Source organism: Eleutherodactylus coqui, chromosome 4 (assembly GCF_035609145.1).
Source record: "Eleutherodactylus coqui strain aEleCoq1 chromosome 4, aEleCoq1.hap1, whole genome shotgun sequence".
NCBI classification, from domain to species: Eukaryota; Metazoa; Chordata; class Amphibia; order Anura; family Eleutherodactylidae; genus Eleutherodactylus; species Eleutherodactylus coqui.
In genome coordinates this window covers 275,506,096-275,519,210 of record NC_089840.1, presented here as the reverse complement: position 1 = coordinate 275,519,210, position 13,115 = coordinate 275,506,096, and the positions used below count along the sequence as shown (strand labels likewise).

The following is a 13,115-nucleotide window of genomic DNA, read 5'->3' as shown; positions in this document are numbered from 1 at the left end:
GAGGGTGTGGGCACAGGCCGAGTTCCTGGTCATGGGGAATGACAGCCAGCTGCTGCTGGATTAGGAGAGAGGCAAGTTTCTGGGGTCCCCAGCTTCATATCACAATTTATGGGTCTGCGTGGTAGCCCTTTATTACAGACAGAGCAATGTGAGTAGGTCCTGTCATGGATGGCAGAAAATGCGTCCAGCAATGTATCGACCACCCAGTCTTCTACACAGTCCACTACTCCCGGCCTAGGGACTGCAACTCTGCATCCTCTGGCTGCTGCTCCTCCTTCCTCCCAGCCTCCTCACTCCATGAAAGCGACATATTCTGATGAGCAGGCAGACTCCCAGGAACTGTTCTCGGGTCCCTGCCATGAGTAGGAAAAACTGGTTCCTTTCTCACCTGAGAAGATTGTCGTGACCGATGCCCAACCTTTGGAAAGTTCTCTGAGACCAGGTGATGAGGCTGGGGACTTCTGGTAACTGTCTCAAGAGCTTTCTGTGCGTAAAGATGATGATGAGACACAGTTGTCTGTCAGTGAGGTAGTAGTAAGGGCATTAAGTCCGAGGGAGGAGCGCACAAAGGATTCGGAGGAAGAGCAGCTGGACGATGAGGTGACTTACCCCATCTGGTTTGCTAAGCCTACTGAGGACAGGACTTCAGAGGGGGAGGCAAGTGCAGCAGCAGGACAGGTTGGAAGAGGCAGTGGGGTGGCCAGGGGGAGAGTCAGGGCCAGAGCAAAGAATGCCCAACTGTTTCCCAAAGCACCACCTCGCGGCAAGCTTCCGCACAGAGGGCTAGGTGTTCAAAGGTGTGGATGTTTTTCAGTGAGAGTGTGGACGACTGACGAACAGTGGTGTGCAACCTGTGTCGCACCAAGATCAGCCGGGGAGCCATCACTACTAGCCTCACCACCACCAGCATGTGCAGGCATATGATAGGCAAGCACCCCACAAGGTGGGACGAAGGCCATTCACCGCCTCCAGGTCACACCACTGCCTCTTCCCCCGTGCCCCCACCTGCCACACAGATCCAATCCCCCTCCTAGGACACAGCCTCGAGAGCTTCCCGGCCTGCACCCACACCCTCCCCTCCACCGTCCTCCACTCCATCCAGCAATGTCTCTCAGTGCAGCGTTCAGCTGTCGCTAACACAAGCGTTGGAGCGAAAGCTCAAATACGCCGCCACCCACCCGCACGCACAAGCTTTAAACATGCATATTGCCAAATTAATCAGCCTGGAGAAGCTGCCATACAGGCTTGTGGAAACGGAGGCTTTCAAAAACATGATGGCGGCGGCAGTCCGGTCCCCAGTCGCCACTTTTTTCCCCGGTGTGCCGTCCTAGCCCTACACCAGCATGTCTCCCACAACATAAATCGTGACCTCATCAACGCGGTTACTGGGAAGTTCCACTTAACCACGGACACGTGGACAAGTACAGGCGGGCAGGGCCATTATATCTCCCTGACGGCACATTGGGTGAATTTGGTGGAGGCCGGGACCGAGTCAGAGCCTGGGACCGCTCACGTCCTACCCACACCCAGAATAGCGGGTTCTAACTCGGTGCTGGTATCTGCGGCGTTCTATGCCACCTCCTCCAAACTCTACCCCTCCTCTTCCTCCTCTGCCACCTCTACCTCTCAATTAAGAAATGTGAGCACGTCGCCAGCAGTCGGCAGCGCGTGGCGTGGCAGCACAGAGGTGGGCAAGCATCAGCAAGCCGTGCTGAAACTAATCAGCTGAGGTGACAAGAGGCACATGGCCCCTGAGCTGTTGCAGGGTCTGACAGAGTAGACCAACCTCTGGCTTTCGCCGCTGAGCCTCCAACCGGGCATGGTTGTGTGTGACAACGGCCGTAACCTGGTGGAGGATCTACAGCTCGGCAGCCTCACACACTTGCCATGCCTGGCCCACGTCTTCAATCTGGTGGTTCAGCGGTTTCTGAAAAACTACCCACACTTGTCTGACCTGCTCGGCAAGGTGCACCGCGTCTGTGCACATTTCCGCAAGTCCACCACGGACACTGCCACCCTGAGGACCCTGCAACGTCTGTTTCAGCTGCCAGAGCACCGACTGCTGTGCGATGTGCCCACACGCTGGAATTCTACACTGCACATGTTGGCCAGGCTGTACGAGCAGCATAGAGCAATAGTGGAATACCAGCTGCAACATGGGCGGCGTAGTGGTAGTCAGCCTCCGTAATTGCTTACTGAGGAGTGGGCATGGATGGCAGATATCTGCCAGGTCCTCGGAAACTTTGAGAAGTCTATCCAGATGGTGAGCAGCGATGCGGTAATCATTAGCGTTACCATCCCGCTGCTTTGCCTGCCAAGAAGTACGCTGTAAAGCATAAAGGTCGGCGCTTTGCGGTTGGAGCAGGAGACTGGGGATGACAGTATGTCGCTTGATAGCCAGATAACCCTCATGTCTATATCTCAGCGCGTTTTGGAGGAAGGTGAGGAGGAGGAGGAGGGGGAAGATACAGCTGGGCACACTGTAGAGGGTACCCATGCTACTTGCCTCTCATCTGTTCAGCGTGTATGGGCTGTGGAGGAGCATCCTGAAAGCCATCTTCCTAGTGAGGACAGCAATGTTTTGCGTACAGGTACCCTAGCACACATGGCTGACTTCATGTTAGGCTGCCTTTCTCATGACCCTTGCGTTAGACACATTCTGGCCAACACGGATTACTGGGTGTACACCCTTCTTGACCCACGGTATAAGGAGAACCTTTCCACTCTCATTCCCGAAGAGGAAAGGGGTACGAGAGTGATGCAATACTACAAGGCCCTGGTGGAAAAAGTGATGCTAAAGTTCCCATCTGACAGAGCTAGTGGCAGAAGACGCAACTCCGAGGGCGAAGAAGCAGGGGAGGCGCAGAGATCAGGCAGCATGTCCAGCGCAGGCAGGGGAACACTCTCCAAGGCCTTTGTCAGCTTTATCAGTCCCCAGCAAGACTGTATCACCACTCCCCAGTCAAGGCTGAGTTGGAGGGAGCACTGTAAAAAGATGGTGAGGGGGTACGTAGCCAATCATACCATCGTCCTCCGTGATGCCTCTGCTCCACACAACTATTGGGTGTCAAAGCTGGACACGTGGCACTAACTTGTGCTGTACACCCTGGAGGTGCTGGCCTGCCCTGCCGCTAGCATCTTGTCAGAGAGGGTGTTTAGTGCAGCTGGAGGAATCATCACGGATAAGCGTACCCGCCTGTCAACTGCCCGTGCTGACATGCTTACACTCATAAAGATAAACAAAGGCTGGATTTTCCCAGAATTCTCTACTCTGCCAGCGGAGAGGAGCGGAACCTAATGATTCTTTTCCCTGCAATCGGAGAAAAAAAGCATTCTCTATCACCGGAAAAAAAGGGGGAATTAGCTTTGTCAATCACTCTTGGATATTATTACTCCTCCTCCTAAAATAGCATGTCATCACACTGAACTGCCAATTTTTCTGCGGCCCAAAAGGCTCTATTTATAATTTTTGGTAGAATTTTTCAATGTTTCAAAAGTATTGATACTTTAACAGAAACCATTTTTTTTCACAGGGCTGCCTCCAGGCTTTGTTGCAAACTAGGTAACAGAGAGCTGTATCTTTAAAAAATGTTTATGAGTTTCACCTGCCCTCGCGGTTGAGCAATTTCTCAGGGGTACACTTGTACTCTTGGTACACCAATTTTTCTGGCCCTCGCCTATACTGTTATCTAACTAATTTTTCCGGGCTTCACCTACACTCATGGTACACCAATGTTTCAGGAGTTCGCCAATACTCTTGCTACAGAAATGTTACATGGGTCTGCTTATACCTTTGCTACAGAAATGTTACAGGGGTCTGCTTATACCTTTGCTACAGAAATGTTACAGGGGTCTGCCTATACTTTTACTACAGAAATGTTACTGGGGTCCGCCTATACTATTACTACAGAAATTTACTGGGGTCTGCCTATACCTTTGCTACAGGAATGTTACAGGGGTCTGCCTATACTTCTGCTACAGAAATGTTACAGGGGTCTGCCTATACTTTTACTACAGAAATGTTACTGGGGTCTGCATATACTTCTGCTACAGAAATGTTACAGGGGTCCGCCTATTCTTTTGCAGCAGAAATGTTACTGGGGTCTGCGTATACATCCTGGTTCATCCAGTCTTTGGAGCGATGAAAGCAACCGTAACTGATTTAATGAGACCTTCACAGCTGTACTAGCATTGGAGTACACTTTATGCCCACGATTACTAAGGGTGTGTGCAGAGGCCGAGCTCTGGGGCGGAGTGAAAGTCTGCCATGTTTGGGCACTGTAATTGCTTCATGTTTAATATTTTCCTTGGGTTTCATGGGCTCGCCTATGCTGTGGCTGCACAAAGATTTCCCATTGCAGTGTTTTAGCTATCTGGCACAAATACACTGAATGACTTGGGTAGGGCACAGATGGCTTTCCTAGCGCGTCGTTCAGCTATCTGACACCTACACAGAATGAATTGTGTGGGGACACATGGATTTCCCATTGCTATGTAACTCATGGCACTTTGGGTCACACAAGGTGGAGGCTGGTACGTCAATCTATCATCAATTCTCAACAGCATTGTGGGCTACCGCCCACACTTTCAAAGAGGGTCACTGCCTGGCCCTGTCAACCCTTTGCAGTGTGTGCCTTTGGTTCCTCATCATCCAGTACGCACTTATAAATAGACATAAGGGTGGTGTGGCTATGAAGCGAGCGTGTGGCATGAGGGCAGCTGAACGCTGCGCAGGGAAACTTTTGTGTGCGCTGTGGACGCAGGGTCGTGCGGGGGGGTTGGACAGCAATGCCAGCATGTAACCCAGGAGAAGAGGCAGCAGGGTCAATTGCAGGCAGTGATTGTCCTTGGTTGCAGGTAATGTGGTGCTTGGCTAAGATGTGCCAGCGCATGTGCCTTGCTAATGAGGGTTTGTCCAAAGTTAAATTGTTAGGGGGGTGACCGCCAGACTCTTGCCCCCATTTTGGCTTAATAGTGGGACCTGGGAGCATCAGATGCAGCCATGTATGCTGCCCCTGCCCTTCCGTATCCGTTTCTGTGGTGTTTCCATGACTTTTTGATGTTTTCTGGTGTTTCACAAATCATCAGCTATGCGGAGCATCGGTCCCATAGAAAAATGCTCGAGTCGCCCATTGACTTCAATGCGGTTCATTACTTGAAACGAGCTCTCGAGCATCACGGAAAGTTCGACTCGAGTACCGAGCACCGGAGCATTTTGGTGCTCGCTCATCTCTAATACTTAGCTATTTTAAATCAAACACACAAAAGTCAGAAATACTAAATATATCTATTCTCCCAGATGAAGCCAAACACCTCTAAGAATGATTCCTCTTTCAGTGGAAGGTCTGCTCCCTAAAAAAATTAGGAAGGGCAGGAGGTGCAGGGCTATCTAATATTGAACTGTACCATAAGGTCACAAGAGGTGACTGTATTCTGGATTTCTTCCACCACTATGCAACTAAGCTAAGGATGAAGATGGGACAAGGTCTAAATTTTTGTCAGAGACAAGGGGCTTTTTGGATTCCTCAGATACTGGATTGGGAGAGAATGGGAGCTTCAACTCTATTAACATCTATAAATCTATTTAAGCAGTCACTCAATAGACTATCCCTATTCATCACTCACAGTCCACATCTTCAAAGCTGCTGCTTCCTTTCTTTCTTCTCCTTCTTTCTATCTTCCTTTTCTGCTTCTCTACTCTTCATCTTCCTTATTCCTAGGTACCCTGCATTATTACCTTCCCCCTCCCAAAACATTTTTTTTCTTTTTCTTATTCATTTTTAAACTTAGTTACTTGGTTTCTTAATTAAATTTATGTTTAGATTGCAGGCAACCAAACAACGGTAGAATTACACCATAGGCCGAGCCCTTTCTGATTATCATAAGCAGGGCTTCTGGTATATTCATACTTGAGAGGTATATACGGAGAGGTGGCATATGTCACCAACAAAATTACTCCTAAGTTTACATGAAAATATGAGTCAATTGTTATTAGGCAAAAGACAATAGGACAAGTCAAACAATTTATTTCATCACAACTTATATGTTAAATATTTTATATCTTTTTGCATTCGTGTTTCTTGTATTACCCTTAAAGTTTCAATAAAAATCTTTTGAATACAAAACATTTCTCACATTCTCAACATGAAAATGCCTTCTCCCCTGTGTGAGATCTCAGATGAGTAACGACAGTTGATTTATGCATAAAACATTCACCACAATCTAAACATGTAAATGATGCATAAAACATTCACCACAATCAAAACATGTAAATGGATTTTTTTCCCCATATTCTAAACATAAAAATGGCTTCTTCCCTTGTGTGAATTTTCTGATTTTTAATGAGAGTTGGTTTCGGCTTAAAACATTTTCCACAATCAGGAAGATACATGTCTGATGTACAGCGAGATGTGATTTATGTTTAAAACAGTTCCCATATTCCTAACATGAATGTGGCTTCTCCTCTGTGTGTTTTTTCTAATGTTTAATAAGAACATATATGTATGTGTGAAAAGATTTCCCATATTCAGAACATAAAAATATCTTCTCTACCTTGTGTGAGTTCTCTGATGTAACACAAGACTTGATTTTCGGTTAAAACATTTCCCACATTCAGAACATGAAAATGGCTTCTCCCCTGTGTGAATTATCTGATGTCTCACAAGACTTGATTTTTGGTTAAAACATTTCCCACATTCTGAACATGAATATGGCTTTTCCCCTGTATGAATTCTCTGATGTTTAACAAGATCTCCTTTATTGATAAAAGATTTCCCACATTCAGAACATGAATATGGCTTCTCCACTGCGTGATTTCTCTGATGCAACACAAGATTTGATTTTCGGTAAAAACATTTCCCACATTCAGAACATGAATATGGCTTCTCCCCTGTGTGAATTATCTGATGTAAAACAAGACTTGATTTTTGGTTAAAACATTTCCCACATTCAGAACAAGAATATGGCTTCTCCCCTGTGTGAATTCTTTGATGTAACACAAGATTTGATTTTAGGTTAAAACATTTCCCACATTCAGAACATGAATATGGTTTCTCCACTGTGTGAATTCTCTGATGTAACACAAGATTTGATTTTCGGTTAAAACCTTTCCCACAATCAGAACATGAAAATGGCTTCTCCCCTGTGTGAATTCTCTGATGTAGCACAAGACTTGATTTTTGGTTAAAACATTTTCCACATTCAGAACATGAATATGGCTTCTCCCCTGTGTGAATTCTCTGATGTTTAACAATATCTGCTTTATTGTTAGAACATTTCCCACATTCAGAACATGAATATGGCTTCTCCAAGGTGTGAATTCTCTGATGTAACACAAGATTTGATTTTCGGTTAAAACATTTCCCACAATCAGAACATGAAAATGGCTTCTCCCCTGTGTGAATTTTCTGATGTAACACAAGTCTTGATTTTTGGTTAAAACATTTACCACATTCAGAACATGAATATGGCTTCTCCCCTGTGTGAACTCTTTGTTGTTCAACATCTGTTCTGTAAATTTTATTTTGTTTAACATTCTGTACTGAATCAGAAGATGGAACCAGTTTAGAAGGATCAGAAGATAGATTTTTGCTGTGAAGGGCTGAGGGCATATTTGTATCTTCTATGATACCAGGATCTTCCACTTCATAATCTGTTGATCTCAGATGTCCCTCTGAGCTCCTGGTGTCGTCATCTGCCAAGAATAAAATGGATTTTAATATTTTTAAATATAGCATTACAATTATACTGATAGTTTATGACATTTGTATATAAAATGCTAAAGGGTTTTCCCATTCACAGGAGCCACAATAATTTGTGTAGCACCTAATCTACTGACAGCCATCCTAAAGGATCAATTATTTCAGCCAATAAGCTTATTTTTTGTGCTTTTCTCAATGCATTGACGTTTAATTAGTACATACAACTGAAGCTCTCAGCTGTTGCTCCTAACCATGGCTCATGCAGCTAGTAAGGTTACAGAGCACAGAAGCTTTAAGAAGAAATCACTAGGTGAATTGCTTAATATCAATGGATGACAGAAACTCCCATGGACGCAATGACAGATCTCAACAACTCTACGCTGAACTGTTGAACCCTGACATATTGATTTAATCTCTTCAGATGCAGAACAGGTCGGACAGTGCCATCCTCCTTGGGTAACATGAAGAGATATGAACAGAACCCCCTGCACTGTTTATGGCAAAACAGGGACAATTACACCCTGAGAGGAGAGAGTGTGTATCGCATAAGCCAAAGCATTGCACTATGAAGGAAAGAACAGAATTTTGGAACTGAAGAAGCAATCTTGGAGTTTGTAGAAAACTATATGGCATAGCTCGAAGAGATAACCTTCTGAACATAGATGTCTGAGCCATGAGTGAGTTAGGTCTCCTTGAATAGGAAAAGTCATCACCCCACTCTGATTGCCTTGGTTCTGAACAGCCATACACATAGAATATTTAGTATAGGCGGACTTGGAGTATAGAGGCCAGGGACCCCAGAATGGGCGCAGTTTGTAGGAGAGCGTTATGTTTTGGAGTGGCAAAAGAAACAAAACTGGAGACTCCTCTTCTGTGCAGAACCACGCATGGCTGGCTTTGTTTTCTGGTAGATGAGAACTCTTACCACAAATAGCTTTAGAAACATTATTGGCTAGTCAAGAATGGGCAATGAAAATCAGTGCCACCTGGGATAAGGACAAAGGAGAAGCAGTCCTGCAGCATCCCCATGGGCTGTAGCCACATAAGATACTGCCTTCCTCCAGCAGGACCACCGCAGCGGTTTCGCAAGCTGTAAGAAGGCCTGAAAAAAAAGAGGAAATGGAACTGTCTCTCATAGGGAAATCTTCATACTCCCCAGCAATATGCCACCCCAAGGAGCATCTGCTAGGGGGCTCAGTATAGGTTGACTGGTTTTGGTGGGTGGGTGGAGGGGTTGGAAGTGGAGTAAAGAAAGGTGGCTGCAGTGGCGGTGGTAAAAAGAAAGGGGAAGGAAAAGAGGGAGGAGAGAATACTTACCTCAGTGGAGAAAATACTCACCTGACTACCATAGAGCTCCGAGATTCTAAGCTAAAACTGATTAGCTGGTTTGTGCAGGAGGTGTGTAGCTGGTAGGAGAAGCTAACACTTTTTTTTGCTTAGTGTCCACCTCCTAGAGGCAGTAGCTATACCCATGGTCTGGTCGATAAATAAAGTGTTTTTTTTATTAGGATTGTAAAAATCTAAAGTAAAGTAAAAAAATCTACAAATTGGTATCACTGCATCTATAAAGGTCTACTTAGGTCTCCGTCAGAAAAAAAAAAACAATAGAAAGTGAGAGAATTGCATTGTTTTTGGTCACTCTAAGAAAAAAAATGAATATCAAAACGTTATATGTTCCCCAAAATGGTACCAATGCAAACTACAGGTCACCCCACAAAAAAGGAAAAATGAAAATATAATGCAGGTAAAATCTAGCGTCAGAAAAACATTTTTTCTTAAAATGTATTTACCTTTTAAGCATTATTACATATTAAAGAACTGTATGAATTTAGTATCCCTGTACTCGTACTGACCCTCAGAATTAAGAAATATAATTTTTACTGCACCATGAAAACCGCAGAAATGACCCCCCACCCCAAAGGGGTGCAGCTGTGGTGCTTTTCCCACTTCGCCCACTTAAAGATTTTTAAAAGCAACGCAAGTTCATGTTCCTTATGGGGACTAAAAAAATAGTAAGAATAAGTTTTAAAAGTTTTACTAATTATTAAAATAAATAAAAATTATTAAAAGTTTAAAAAACACCCCTTTGCCACATTTATAATAATAAAAAAAACTATAAAACAAAATTACATATTTGGAATCGCTGTGTCTGTAATGGTCCAACCCATCAATGTAACCCATTGTATACCCCGCACAATGAGCGTCATCAGAAAAAAAAGGGAATTATGCTTTTTTAGTCACCTCTTCTCCAGGACAAAATGGAATAAAAAGCAATCAAAAAGTCGTATGTATTCTAAAATGGTACTAACAAAAACTCCAGGACGTCTCACACAAAATGAGTTCTTGCATAATTATGTTCACGGAAAAACAAAAATGTTATGGCTGTCAGAAGTTTTCAGCACATTATATGGTAGATTAAATAGTGCCATTGAAAAATATGACTCGTCCTGCAAAACATCAAGCCCTCAGATGGATAAATAATAGAGTTATGATTGTATTATAAAGGGGGAAGAAAAAACAAATATGGAAAAAAAGGGCCGCGTCCTCAAGAGGTTGATATGGATTTAAAAAAAACTGCTATTTGGAGTCAATGTGTGCGGGACTGATAGTTTTACTCCTAATGTGACTTAAAAGTTGCCTTAATTTTTATTTGAGTAGCGTATTATGAAAAAAATTCTTAACATTGTTTTGGGCTAAATAAGCAACATTCAGCAGAAAACCCCAACAACACAGACTCTTCCCTACATGTAGTCTCACCTGGGGGGTTATCTGTAGGAATCCCCTCCTTACATAGCTTATTCCCCCTCACATGTGTCTCTGAAGCATCAATAGGGATCGGATCTTCCTCCAGTTTCACCAGCTGTGAAATAAATATTGTAAAAGTCATCACACAGTTGGAGAAGTCGTGGGGAAGGTTTTATATGGCCAGAAAAGGTCATTAATTAGTATGAGGAGCCGAAATGACATGACAGCAGTAGTGATCTGGGCCAAATAGCTGCAGGTCTCCTGTATAAATCCAACCTGTTGCTTCTTTATTCCAACCAGAAGTCTCCAGAACCAGAAAATAGTGATAAGATGCGGAGATCTAATGTCTGTTTCTCATTACAGAATTATCAATTTATATGTATATATATGTGTGTGTGTGAAAGCCCTCACTCACTTACTGACTGACTCACCACTAGTTCTCTCCTGGTGTCGTACAAGCGTGAAATTTGTCGCAAACATTCTTTAAGTCCTATGGGGAGAGTGGGAGTGGTGGCACATTCTGCAGAGGGACATCGGTACATGCAGCCTGAGGAGAATCTAATGCTCCTCTATATGTATACATATTTTATTCATCGGTTACTCTAAATTAACCTTGACTTCATAAAATTTTCCGTGCAAATAACATGTAAGCACCTGTTTCAAATTAAATTGGGCAAGGCCGAGCATAACAGTTAGTATATATATAAAGGTGAAAGCCCTCACTGACTAACTAATTCTCTAACTTCCCAATGTCACACAAACATGAAATTTGGCAAAACCATTCTTCAGGTCCTAAATAGGAAATGTAAGGGGATCACAACTCATAAATTCAATGCTAAGTGCAAATGTATTTGCACAGCTGTGTAATGTACCAAATCTAATTCTCTTAACTTTTTGAGGTCGTACAAACATAAAATTTGGCAGGGGCATTCTTTAGTTACTAAATAGGGAAAGTAAAGGGGTCACAACTCGAAACTACAATGCTTATTGCAAAAATACTGGCACCCCTGTGTAATGTACCAAATCTAGTTCTTTAACTTCATGATCTCGTACAAACAAGAAATTAGGCATGACCATTACTTAGGTCCTAAATAGGAAAAGTAAAGGGGTCACAACTTGAAAATTCAATGCTAAGTGCAAAAGTACTGGCAGCCCTGTGTAATATACCAAATCTAGTTCTCTAACTTCCCAGTGTCAGACAAACATGAACTTTGGCAGGAGCATTCTTTAGTTCCTAAATAGGGAAAGTAAAGGGGTCCCAAGACAAATATTCAATGCTAATTGCAAAGGTAAATGCACCCCTATGTAATGTAGTTTCCTCTTGTCCTACAAGCGTAAAATTTGGTGCAAGCATTCTTTAGGTCCTAAATGAGGAGACTGTGAGGGGTGGCACATTCTGCAGAGGGACATTGGTATACACAGCCTGAGAAAAATCTAATGCTCCTCTATGTGTATACACATTTTATTCCTCAGTTACTCTAAAGTAACCTTGACTTCATAAAATTTTCAGTGCAAACAACATGAGGCCGGGTATATCAGCTAGTCATATAATTAGACTGAAGACAAGACCTTGCCAGCCATCCTACTGACCAGAGGGGAGATTTCATGAGACCTTCTCTCCATCTACCTGATCATCCTGTGGAAGAAGAGGATAGGGACATCTCTCTGCTGCTATTTTCTTACTGGTTCTACCTGCAGAAAACACAGACAGCCACTGAATTCATTCTCTACATATAAATAATAAAGGCTGTGTGGATTTAGTCCTGTCTATTACCTGGTGATGGGGGAGGCTGGTGGTCCTCCATCATGATGTCCTTGTATAGATCCTTGTGTCCTTCTAAATACTTCCACTCCTCCAAGGAGAAATAGACAGTGATGTCCTGACACCTTATAGGAACCTGACAACACAATGATACCGTCATCACCCAGGCACCTTATACCGCCATAGCGTTACTGTATAATGTCCCAGCATTCCCAGCAGCGTCACCTCTCCAGTCAGCAGCTCAATCATCTTGTTGGTGAGTTCTAGGATCTTCTGCTCATTGAGCTCCTCCAGTATCAGGGGGTGAGGTGGAGGCCCTATGATTGGGCTCAGGGGTCTTCCCCGTCCATCAGACACCAGGGCCTGATAGCCGTCACTAGAAGTCTTCTTCACTACCGTGTAATCCTATTTATGGGGAGATACATCCATAAATATCACTGCAGACATTCGCAGAGTCCTTCATGTCTCCAGTTATGGCCAACAGTTCTTAGGATTCTCCTCACATCTGTGTTCATCATCTCCGTTGTTCTACTCAGTCTCAGGAGCAGAAGAACAAAATGATCAGAGTTTTGGTTCTGTTAGATGACAGACAATAATGACCCCCAACCTCTAATTGCCTTATAGTAGATCTGTTGGGTTTCCGTCGTTCTACCAGAACAGAGCAACTGACTATTATTTTTCCGGCATTTATGATGAATCAGCAGTAAATCCTCTGCCGTAGATGTGACCAGAGACTGACATAAATAAGAATGATGGAACGTGACGCCATCCCCAAAATCTCTCACCTCTCCTGTAAGCCGGAAGAGTATCTCTAGGGTGAGGGTGAATATACTCTCCGCCATCTTGTCCCGCTTCCTCTCCATCCTTGTCGGGTCAATCAGGAATATTATCTGATATAGAAGATATCA

At 43.9% G+C, this 13,115-nt stretch overlaps 1 protein-coding gene and 1 pseudogene across 1 annotated transcript in view; both read right to left on the bottom strand.

The window, feature by feature from the left end:
* LOC136624354 (zinc finger protein 300-like) overlaps nt 1-13,115 on the bottom strand; it is a 253,017-nt gene extending 239,902 nt beyond the window's left edge. The window contains exons 1-4 of the mRNA XM_066598309.1: nt 12,993-13,115; nt 12,433-12,612; nt 12,220-12,343; nt 12,073-12,137 (exon numbers count right to left, since the gene is read on the bottom strand). Of these exons, the coding sequence (XP_066454406.1) occupies nt 12,073-12,137; nt 12,220-12,343; nt 12,433-12,612; nt 12,993-13,070 (447 nt within the window). The 5' untranslated portion in view covers nt 13,071-13,115. The remainder of the gene's footprint in view (nt 1-12,072; nt 12,138-12,219; nt 12,344-12,432; nt 12,613-12,992) is intronic.
* Nucleotides 6,319-7,736, bottom strand: LOC136624418 (zinc finger protein 300-like; annotated as a pseudogene).